This window comes from Danio rerio, chromosome 3 (assembly GCF_052040795.2).
Source record: "Danio rerio strain M-AB ecotype USA chromosome 3, GRCz13ab, whole genome shotgun sequence".
NCBI classification, from domain to species: domain Eukaryota; kingdom Metazoa; phylum Chordata; class Actinopteri; order Cypriniformes; family Danionidae; genus Danio; species Danio rerio.
In genome coordinates this window covers 8865001-8877158 of record NC_141023.1, presented here as the reverse complement: position 1 = coordinate 8877158, position 12158 = coordinate 8865001, and the positions used below count along the sequence as shown (strand labels likewise).

Sequence of the window (12158 nt, the reverse complement as noted above, 5' to 3'; positions counted from 1 at the left end):
TAGCCTGGTTTGGGTTGGGCTTGATTGGCTGCTTAGTTTAGTTTAGTTTAGTTTAGTTTAGTTTAGTTTAGTTTAGTTTAGTTTAGTTTAGTTTAGTTAGTTCGTTTTGATTTGTTAGGGTTAAGCCACTCTGGTCTTGTAAATTCTTGTTTTGGTGGCAGAGCTCGGACACTAGCTCTGTCCGGTCTTGTTTCTATCTCTGTGTGCGGGCTCAGCGTGCCTCGGACGCACGCGCTCGTGTACTCGTGTTTGTGTTTTCGTCTGTCTGCAGCGTGGTGTTTTATTCCCAGCATCTCAGTCTTGTTGGTTTCGGTTTTGGTCGGCGCTGGGATGAAGCATGCACACTGCGTGTGTGAGTGCACGGTGAGTGTTTTCATTCATCGTGTGCTCGTGTCTTGCGTCTGTTGTCAAAGCACGTGGCTGCGTTTACATTGTGGTCACGTACTTTTGTCGTGTGCTTCAGTGTTGTGCTTGTGTTGTCATGAACAAGCGGTTAATTAGTTCTCCTGTTTTATGTGAGCGCATGGCTTGTCTTGTCTCTGTGTCATGCGCTCTCCCGTCTATTGTCTAGTCCCACCCTCCTTGTTAACCCATTATTAGTTAATTATGTTCATCTGTTTGTGTTAATTTCCTACAGTTTATAAACCCCTCATGTCTCCTGTCCTGTGCCAGTTCGTCATCAGATGTCATCGTTTCCTGTCTTGTCCTGTTCTCCAGTTTGCCAGCCAGCCATCCCAGTCTAGTTTGTTTGTTTGTTTGTTTATTTGTTTTATTAATACTTTCCCCCCTCGGGGTAGTTTGTTTTGCTGTTTTTGCTTTTTATTTTTATCAATAAATACCCATATTTACCTGCACTTGAGTCCTCGCTCCTTTTCCCCTCACCGGCGTTGACAGTTTTGTTTTGTTTTGGTTTTGTTTGGTTTAGTTTAGTGGTTGGTTTGGGTTGGGGTTGGGTTTGACTGGTTGGTTAGTTTAGTTTGGTTTTGGTAGTTGGGTTTGGTTGGGTTGGTTTTAATTGGTTGGTTAGTTTAGTTTGGTTTTGGTAGTTGGGTTTGGTTGGGTTGGTTTTAATTGGTTGGTTAGTTTAGTCTGGTTTGGTGGTTGGGTTTGGTTTGGATGGGTTGGGTTTGATTGGTTGGTTAGTGACTTTCCATGTCCCAAGAGCCAGTGTCCCAAGAGCTGGGATGAGAATCAGCACCTCCAAGTCCATGGCCATGGTGCTCCACCGGAAAAAGGTGGTTTTCTATCTCCAGGTTGGAGAAAAGTCCTTACCCCAGGTGGAGGAGTTTAAGTATCTTGTGGTTTTGTTCACGAGTGAGGGAAGGATGGAACATGAGATTGACAGGCGGATCGATGCATTGGCAGCCGTAATGCGGTCGATGTACTGGTCCGTTGTGGTGAAGAAGGAGCTGAGCCGAAAGGCAAAGCTCTTGATTTATCGGTCAATCTACATTCCTACTCTCACCTATGGTCTTGAGCTTTGGGTCATGATCGAAAGGACAAGATCTCAGATTCAAGCGGATGAAATGAGTTTTCTTCGTAGGGTGGCAGGGTGCACTCTTATGGATAGGGTGAGGAGCTCTGACACCTGGGAGGAGCTCGGAGTAGAGCCGCTGCTCCTCCACAACGAGAGAAGTCAGCTGAGGTGGCTCGGGCATCTGTTTCGGATGTCTCCTTGATGCCTACCTAAAGAGGTGATCCAGGCATGTTCCACCTGGGGGATGTCTCTGTGAAGAACCAGGACACGCTAAAGGGACTATGTCTCTCGGCTGGCCTGGGAACGCCTCGGGATCCCCCCGCAGGTGCTGGAGGAAGTGTCTGGGGAGAGGGAAGTCTGGGGTTCTCTCCTAAAACTGCTGCCCCCACAACCCGGCCCCGGAAAAGCAACAATGAACGAATGAATGAATGAATAAATGGTTGGTTAGTTTAGTTTTGTTTGGTGGTTAGGTTTTGTTGGGTTGGGTTTGATTGGTTGGTTAGTTTAGTTTTGTGTTTAGTTATTTTAGTTTGGTGGTTTGGTTTGTTTGGTTTGGATTGAGTTTGATTGGTAGTTTAGTTTTTAGTTTAGCTTAGCTTAGCTTAGCTTAGCTTAGCTTAGCTTAGCTTAGCTTAGTTTAGTTTAGTTCGGTTTGGCTTTCTTTGGGTTGGGTTGAGTTTAAAAGGAAGAACATTTTAGTTTAGATTAGTTTAGTTTAGTTTAGTGGTTAGTTTGGGTTGGGTTTGATAGGTTGTTTATATTATTTTATTTAATTTTATTAAAGTTTGTTTAATTTTAAGTTTAGTTTAGTTTAGTTTAGTTTGGTTTGGGTTGGCTTTATTTGGGTTGGGTTGAGTTTGAAAGGAAGTTTAGTTTAGTTTAGTTTAGTTTAGTTTAGTTTAGTTTAGTTTAGTTTAGTTTAGTTTAGTTTAGTTTAGTTTTGTTTAGCTTAGGGTGCTCTAGTTCTTTTCATTTGGTCCGGACCAAGCGCAATAAATGATACATTGTTGCATTTTCTGCCGTCTTTGGGTCGTTTTCACACCACACTGCTGGCTTTGGTCCGAACCAGTTGAAACGAACCAAAATGCAGTCATCTGACAAAATCCACATCTCTCATTGGCCAGATGTTGTTGAACATATTTCCTAAACTGCTTATTGATTGGTCAGAATTCACGTGCGGGAAAATGCCAATGAACTCCCGCAGGTAAACAAAATCTTTTACTCTGGAGGGACGACTGCACCGGCTGATTGTATCCCTGCTTTAGACAAACTATACATTATGAAAATGAAGCGCGGCCGCGGCTGGAAAACAGTGTAATGCATCACTCGTCACTTCAGGAGGAGGCGTGAATTAATTGGTCATGGTCATCTTGCGGAAATATTACCAACGATCCATCAGGTAATGTTTTCCTCTGTCTCTCTCTCTCTCTCTCTCTCTGTTGGTAAAGTGCTGTCAACAAATATTTTTCCTCCATATCCCATAATGCACAGCACATCGGCCTACGGCAGCTGAATTAGTCCAAAACACTCAGTAATTTTTGCAGTTGGACCTGTTTTAGTACGGATCATATTCTCACCACAAACGAACCACTCCAGGGTTCGTTTGAAAGCGTACCGAGACCACCTCTTCAAGCAGGTCTTGGTACGCTTATTTGGTCCGCTTTTGGTGCGCACTCGAGTACGATTGCTGCATTCTCACCTGCCCAGACGAACTGTACCAAAAGGGGAAACGAACTCTAGTGCGATTCAATCAAACTAAATAAGGCAGGTGTGAAAGCACCCTTAGTTTAGTGGTTGGTTTGGGTTGGGCTTGGGTTTGATAGGTTGTTTATCTTATTTTATTTAATTTTGTTAAAGTTTATTTAATTTAAGTTTAGTTTAGTTTAGTTTAGTTTAGTTTAGTTTAGTTTAGTTTAGTTTAGTTCAGTTTAGTTTGCTTGGCTTGGCTTGGCTTGGCTTGGCTAGGTTTGGGTTGGATTTGATTGGTTGGTTGGTTGGTTGGTTGGTTAGTTTAGTTATGTTTGGTTTGTTGTTTGTTGATTAAACCAGTCAAATTTTGTTTGTTAATTCAGTATTCTAGTAATATATTAAGTCCTTCTGTTCAATCATTAAATTTGTTGAGTACTTAGATTTTAAACTCTGTTAATTAATTTAATTAACATATTAATATTATTATTATTATTATTATTATTATTATTGTTATTATTATTTTATTAGTAGTTTTACCATTGTTTTCCATTGTTTTTAATGTAAATTAGTTTTACAGACCACAATCTCTCAGTTATGTCCAAGGATTTAATGAAAAGAGATTTCCCCGATTTTTTTTATTGCAAGTTTATTTTTGTGTTTTATTTATCTAAAATCTGCCCTTTAAATTGTATATATCACATGTTAATGTATAATCCAGTTATCTTTTTTCTGTTGCCTTATAAAACAATAAAGATTAATAATAATAATAATATTGATAAGAAATTGTGTAAGCCAGAGTTGTCTAATGCATAAATAGAAAATATTAAAACAATGTAGTACCTTCTAAACAAACAAACAAAAAGACATGTGATGTTATTTTTGTCCAACTGTAAAAAATATCTGTTAATTAAGTTTCCGTATTCTGTGTTTTTCGTTTATTTACGGTTGTGAATTGCATTATGGGATGTTGATCTCTGTTCTGTCCACTTTAGATGTTGCAAATTCAATTCTGCACTTTAACAATGTGACTTTTATTGTTATTTTAATAGTCTGAAATATAACTATAATGCCTAAGCAATTAAATATATGGAAATAAGTCTGTAAAATAATCAAAAAGTACTGCCAGTTTATTACAATGTTTTAATAGTGTAAAATACAGCACAAACCCAGATAAAATAGCACTTTAAAACTATTAAACATGTTCATAAAAGTCACCTTTTCAAACTTTTTGAGGTTAAAAGTTGTTGGAAGACAGATCAAGATCCAGCCTGATCTCACGAGAAAACGTAAGTATTTTACGTTTTGGCAGTTTAGTGGCTAATTCGTACGAATTTGTACGAGTTCAGTCGTAAGAAAATGTACGATTTTAAAAAGGAGGCGTGGCACCTAACCCCACCCCTAAACCCAACCGTCATTGGGGGATACGCAAATCGTACAAAATGTACGAATTAGATCGTTCGAATTTGTACGAATTAGCCACTAAATGAAAAAGTTACGAATTGCCGTGAGATTGTGTTGTCAAGATCACATAATGCAATTCAAAAGCATAAGTAAACTAGGTAAATTGAAAACACTAAAAATGAATATGAATCATGAAAAATGAATCGCTAAATATCGAAAAACTGCTAATGTACGGATATTTTTTGCAGTGTTTTTAACAATGATGAATCATTTCCATATCAGCCTTTTCCCTCTGCAACTTTACAAGTATCAATAGTTATAAAGTTTTGTTATTATGCGCATAAGCTGATCATAATGTTATTATTATATTATTATTATTGTGAGTGCTTTGATCTGATCATGCTGCAGGTCTCTATTTTCCTCAGGCCTGAACATGCTGAGCCGACTGTAATGAAGCACAGTGGGTCAGAAACACAGCTCTTACATCTCTCTCTTTGTGTGCGTGTGTCTCTTTGAGCTAAACACACTGCAGCTTGTTGAAAAGGACAATAATCAGCAGCTAATCAGCCTTGAGTATCAGTCCTGATGAAAGCCTCATTTTCTCTGCGTGCCATCGATCCTGGCCTGTTTGCTTCTCAATAGGGAATCTTTCTGAGAAACTCATCGCCATGGCAACTTTGGAACGACACGTTGTCTTGTGTGAATAAGTCTGTAGGGGATTGAGATTATATTCAAAGCCTGTCTGTCTGTCTGTCTGTCTGTCTGTCTATCTGTCTGTCTGTCTGTGCATCTTTCTATCTGTCTGTCTGTCTGTATGTGCGTCTGTCTGTCTATCTGTCTGTGTGTTTGTGTGTCTGTCTATCTGTGAGTCTGTCTGTGCGTCTGTCTGTCTGTGCGTCTGTCTGTCCATGTGCGTCTGTCTGTCTATGTGCGTCTGTCTGTCTGTCTATCTGTCTATGTGCGTCTGTCTATCTGTGCGTCTGTCTGTCTGTCTGTGCATTTGTCTGTCTGTCTGTCTGTCTGTCTGTGCGTCTGTCTGTCTGTCTGTCTGTCTGTCTGTCTGTCTGTCTGTCTGTCTGTGCGTCTGTCTGTCTATGAGCGTCTGTCTGTCTGTCTGTCTGTCTGTCTATCTGTTTGTATGTCTGTCTGTCTGTGCGTCTGTCTGTCTGTCTATCTGTTTGTATGTCTGTCTGTCTGTCTGTCTGTGCGTCTGTCTGTCTGTCTGTGCGTCTGTCTGTCTGTGCGTCTGTATGTGCGTTTGTCTGTCTGTCTGTCTGTCTTTCTCTCTGTCTGTGCGTGTGTCTATCTGTCTATCTGTCTGTCTGTTTGTCTGTCTGTGCGTCTGTCTGTCTGTATGTCTGTCTATCTATGCGTCTGTCTGTCTGTCTGTGCATCTGTTTGTCTGTCTGTCTGTCTGACTGTCTGTGCGTCTGTCTGTCTGTCTGTCTGTCTGTCTGTCTGTCTGTCTGTGTCTGTGCATCTGTCTGTTTGTGTGTCTGTCTGTTTGTGCGTCTGTCTGTCTGTCTGTCTGTCTGTCTGTCTGTCTGTCTGTCTGCCTGTGCATCTGTCTGTTTGTCTGTCTGTCTTTGCATCTGTCTGTGCGTTTGTGCGTCTGTCTGTGTGTCTGTCTGTGTGTCTGTCTGTCTGTATGTCTGTCTATCTGTCCATCTGTCTGTCTGTCTGTCTGTATGTGCGTCTATCTGTCTTTCTGTCTGTCTTTCTCTCTGTTTGTCTGTGCGTGTGTCTATCTGTCTGTCTGTCTATCTGTCTGTCTGTCTGTCTGTCTGTGCGTCTGTCTGTCTGTCTGTGCGTCTGTTTGTTTGTGCGTCTGTCTGTCTGTGCGTCTGCCTGTCTGCCTGTCTGTCTGTCTGTCTGTCTGCCTGTGCATCTGTGTGTCTGTCTGTCTGTCAATCAGTCTGTGTGTGTTTGTGTCTGTCTGTCTGTCTGTCTATCTGTGTATGGGTGTCTGTCTGTCTGTCTGTCTGTCTGTCTGTCTGTCTGTCTGTCTGTCTGTCTGTCTGCCTGTGCATCTGTGTGTCTGTCTGTCTGTCAATCAGTCTGTCTGTGTGTGTTTGTGTCTGTCTGTCTGTCTGTCTGTCTTTCTGTGTATGGGTGTCTGTCTGTCTGTCTGTGTGTGTGGTATTGAGTACCTGTGTGTGTGTGTGTGTGTGTGTGTGTGTGTGTGTGTGTGTGTGTGCATGTGTGTGCCACCTTGCTGCCGTAGTTAAATTTATCGTGCTTAATGTAAACAGTCATCACATGTTAATATTTTAAGTGAATAAAAAATATTTAAACATGAATTCAAAATTTATCATGCTGATTTTGCTAGCGGACATTTTTAGTCTTAAGGTGAACGGTTATCTCCTCTCATGATGTCAGTTTGACAGGTTGGGCACAATATTCTTAGCCGCACCCCTTTAATCATTATTTTGTTAAAAGTGAAAAATGAGAGGAGGAGCACAAAAACAAAGCCCCACCCCTACTTAATATTCAGTTTCAGTTTTAAAAACATCAGGCTCTCTTTTAGCGATCTTTTTGGAAAGTGCACAAGTCTAAATAGCATAGTGGAGATGTGCTATGGGAGTGTCTGAATTCACTTCTGCTATTTTAGGCATGGGAAAAACAGTCGTCGGACCATTTCCTTATTCTCCTAATGTGCTATGGGTGTGTTTTGGCTGTAATATGCATTAAACCAATCAGAGTAGGTTCCCTTTTATAGTAAGTTGCGTCGCTTTATGGTGCGTTTACTATTTACATGACAGATTTTTGAGAAAAAAACTGAATGCTTCACTAGCGAGAAAAAATGTAGATTCGGGTGGACGCACTCCACTCAAGACATCCATGACATAATATATTTTGTAATTCAGTTTGTTTAGCACACGGTGGCTCAGTGGTTAGCATTGTTGCCTTACAGAAAGAAGGTCGCTGGTTCAAGTCCTGGCTGGGTCAGTTGGCATTTCTGTGTGGATGTTCTCCTCATGTTGTTGTGGGTTTCCTTCGGGTGCTCCAGTTTCCCTCACAGTCTAAACACATGCGCAATAGGTGAATTGATGAACTAAATTGGCTGTAGTGTATGTGTGTGAATGAGTGTATGGGTGTTTTTCAGTACTGAGTTGCAGCTGGAAGGGTATTTGATGTGTAAAACATATAGTGGAATAGTTGGCGGTTCATTCAATAATAACGAAGTGTATAACCAAACACCTATACCTATGCCTCTATATAGTGATGCATACATCTCTAAACATAACAGGCGGACAAATTTAAACAAAAAATTATAAAAACAAATGTAAATACACGTAATGAATACTACAACTACTAATATGAATTTTAAAAATGTAAATTACCATGAGTGGGCGACGCAGTGGCGGAGTAGGTAGTGCTGTCGGATCACAGCAAGAGTCCTACACTGGTTCGAGCCCTGGCTGGGCCAGTTAGTGTTTCAGTCTAAGTGTATGGGTGCTTCCCAGTATAGTGGGTTGACACTATAGTGATTTTTTCATTTAATGGTCCTCTTTGTAAATATTCCAGTGAAACTATTGTTACGAGTTAAATTAAAAATCCTTAATCAAAAAGAGATTTAACCAAAACGCAACAAAATAACAGGGATTAAAAATATATTCCCTGGTGCCCCCGCGCTCTCTCTCCCCAAAATATATACCAAAAACACAACCACTGAGAATTAACAAGAAAATATGATTTATTTACTGAAATAAGGAGCAAAAATAACATCAGGAGGGGTTCAGCCAAAATAAATGACAATAAACCAAGCTAACTAAATTAGATTAAACTTCCCTAGAAAACAAATAATAAAATAAAATACAGAACACTTACCTCCCTACTAACAAACACAGGAGAAAACGAAAATAACAAATAAGGCACCAAACCTCCCTGCTCCAAGCCCGACAGGGAGACAGAACACCGGGCTTCAATCGCCGGTTAAAAATTAACAACACATCGGCATCTATATAATGCATAAATGGGGGGAAATAGGAAATTTTATTTATTTATTTATTTATTTATTTATTTATTTATTTATTTATTTATTTATTTATTTATTTATTTATTTATTTATTTATTTATTTATTTATTTATTCATGCATTTATTTATTTATATATGTATGCATTTATTTATTTATACATTTATTTATTTGTGCATTTATTTATTTATTTATCTATTTATTTATACATTTATTTATTGATATATTTATAAATTTATTTATTTATGCATTTATTTATTTATATTTTTAATTGTTTATTTATGCAATTATTTATTTATGCATATTTTATTTATGTATGCAATTTATTTATTTATTTATTTATTTATGCATTTATTTTCTTATTTATTTATGCATTTATTTATTTATTTAATTCTGCGTCTATTTTTATGCTTCTATTTATTTACGCATTTGTTTATTTATGCATTTATTTATTTATTTATGCCTTTTTTATGCATCAATTTATTTATGCATTTATTTAGTTATTTTATTATTTATTCATGAATTTATTTGATTATTGCATTTTTTTTACTTATTTATTCAATTATTTATTTATTTATTTATTTATTCATTTATGCATTTATGAATTTACACTAGACCTATTATACCACTTTTTACAATATGTATAATAAGTCTCTGATGTTTCGAGAGAGAGAGAGAGAGAGAGAAAGAGAGAAAGTGTGTGTGTGTGTGTGTGTGTGTGTGTGTGTGTGTGTGTGTGTGTGTGTGTGTGTGTGTGTGTGTGTGTGTGAAGTTTCAGCTCAAAATAACACATGAATAATATTTTATTTCTCTCTGAAACTGACCCTTTTAGGCTTTGATCCAAATTGGTGTAATTTTGGTGTGTGTTGATGCAAATAAGATTGTGCTCTTTTTAATAGAGGGTAGAGCTAGAAATGCCTATGCATCAGCATAGTGACAGATTCAAAGACAAGACTAACGTCCTATGCTAATGAGGGAGAGATGTTCACTGGTGGGCGGGGCTTTCCCCCTCTGATGACACATACTCAGGGAGAATGTCAATCAAAGTCTTTTCATCAAGTGTGATTATAAAACATAGAATAATTAATTTTATCATTAGAAGCTGGTTATATTCACACACTGCTGTTAAAACCCTTATAAAGGTGATTTTTTGCATAATAGGTCCCCTTTAAATGCGAGTTGTCATACGTTCATGAGCTCATGTTTATGCATGAGCTTTTTCCTCTATAAATGTGTTCTGAAAGTCCCATGAAGTCACATCAAACTTTTTTCTAAGTCCATGAAAAGTCAGTTTTCCTCCATGAAATTGTTTGTGAATGCTGGTGTGTGTTTGTGTGTGTGTATCTCTGTGTGTGTTTGTTGCTGGCTGAGAAGAGTGTGTGGAGTTTCACACCTCTCCGTCTCTCTTTCCTCACAGATCTGGGAAAAATCACAGCGCTCGCTTATTATGGAGAGATCTGCACTTCTTGATGGCCAAGATTGAAAGAGATAAACATCCGCGGGTATTCAGATCTCAGTAATTCATCATAATCTGTGGGTTTTAGTTTTATTACATTATTTTGTAGTTAAAGACGGAAAACCACAAGAGCTGCTAAAATGCGTTTTAACGGTTTTTGTTTATTTATTTATTTTTTTTGTGAATGATCCATTCAAATTGTGTGATGAATAAAGGAGGGAAATATTGTAATAAGAAAGATGAGAAAGTGTTTATTTATCTATAAGAAGTAGGGATGGGAAGATTAACCGATATGTATCGATACGCGGTCATGCGCGTGCACGATGCGAGTGCATCGGTTGAGCAGCAGAGGATGAATGAAATTTTGGAAGCAAATCGAGATGCATCGGTTTTTGCGAGATGCATCGATTTTTCCGAGATACAGCTTATATTTTTAATATAGAATGTATTTTTTATTTATTAACAAGTGTTGTCAACCTGTTTTTGGCGCATAATTTAATCGACCTACATAAAGTAAGCCTTAGCAACGGATTTGCGGATGTGCACACACTACAACTCAGTGTATCAGGTGTGCGGATGAAGCTAGTGGAGCGCCCTCAGAAAGCGCGAGAAGCAAAACAAACATTTTATTCCCCACTGAGTTTTAAATCTAAAGTATGGCAAGCAACATTATCGATTTAAGGATGGACGACATGACAGGACAGATGCAATTTGCAAAATGTGCCGCGCATCTGTAAAATACGCGGGCAGTACGACTACTGATATCTCACTTGAAGCGGCGCCACGGTGTTGTTGTGAAAGCATCTTCCAGTGTTTCTGCATCCCCGGCTTTCGCACTGCTTCAACCAGCTCCAAAAGTGGTGAGAAAAGCATTGCAAGTTTTTTTTCCATGCGCAACAGTTCTGCTCGCTCTACGCCAATAACGAATGCTATTGCATTGTTCATCTGCAAAGATATTCAGCCTAATGTCACGGAGAACGAAGGTTTTAAACACCTCCTCCTGTTAATTTTTATTTAATTATAATAATAATAATATTAATAATAATAATGATAAAAATAATTGGGTGTCACGGTGGCACAGTGGGTAGTTTGACCACCTCACAGCAAGAAGATTGCTGGTTTGTTATATTTTTATTAGCCTGTTGTTTACAGTGACAGTGATGTTTCAAAGCAGCATAACACTGCTAGTTCACCACCGTAAGTTTTGAATAATCAGTGGCAAAATATATCTTTGTAAAACTTGTTTTCATAGTTGAAAAGTTAAATCACAACTCTTGTTGTGCAATGCTGTAAACTGTAAACTGACACTCTGGCTCTGAGAGAAAAGCCAGTTTGTAAAAAAAGTCTTGGTTTTGCTTGGTTAATAAATAATCAAACTCATTCAATGGCACAGCATCCTCTTTCACATCATCTCATAAACTTGATCTAATTAGTTAGTGCTGAAATATCGCATCGTATCGTGATATGGGTGTGAATCGTATCGTGTTGCATCGCAATATGTCACAAATGTATCGCTAATATATCGGATCGTATTCTTTGTATCGAGATGCGTATCGGATCGGCATTATAGCTTAGATGCCCAACCCTAATAAGAAGAGCTCTCCTTGTGAATAATACAGGGAAATAATTAGCCTTTAATATAATAATATATTTGTGTATGCATTTATTTATGTATCTATCCATTTATTTATTTGTTTGTTATTTATGCATTTATTTATTTATCCATTTATTAATTTATTTATTATTTATGCATTTATTTATGTATCCATTTATTTATGCATTTATTTATTTATGCATTAATTTTTTATTTATGCATTTGTGCATTTATTTATTTATGCATTTATTTATTTATTTATTCATTTATTTATTTATTTATTTATGCATTTATTTATTATTATTTTTAAATTTTTTTATTTATGCATTTATTTATTTATCCATTTATATATGTATTTGTTATTCATGCATTCATTTTTTTTATTTATGCATTTATTTATTTATTTATTTATTCATTTATTTATTTGTTTAAATTTTTATGCATTTATTTATACATTTATTTGAGCATTTATTTATGTATGCTTTAATTAATTATTTATTTATTTATTTATTTATTTACGCATTTAAATATTGGGTCTCTGTTAGGAATTTTTGTATGAAAATT

The 12158-nt window shown here is 37.3% G+C and overlaps 1 protein-coding gene across 3 annotated transcripts in view; it reads left to right on the top strand.

Moving 5' to 3' along the window:
* The window catches only part of LOC147845506 (uncharacterized), a 99852-nt gene extending 89623 nt beyond the window's left edge, over nt 1-10229 (top strand). For all 3 annotated transcript variants that reach the window (XM_087243948.1, XM_087243949.1, XM_088649561.1), the window contains one exon: nt 9962-10229. In XM_087243948.1, coding sequence (XP_087100074.1) covers nt 9962-10064 — 103 coding nt within the window. In that variant the 3' untranslated portion in view covers nt 10065-10229. The remainder of the gene's footprint in view (nt 1-9961) is intronic.
* Nucleotides 10230-12158: the final 1929 nt, after the last annotated feature.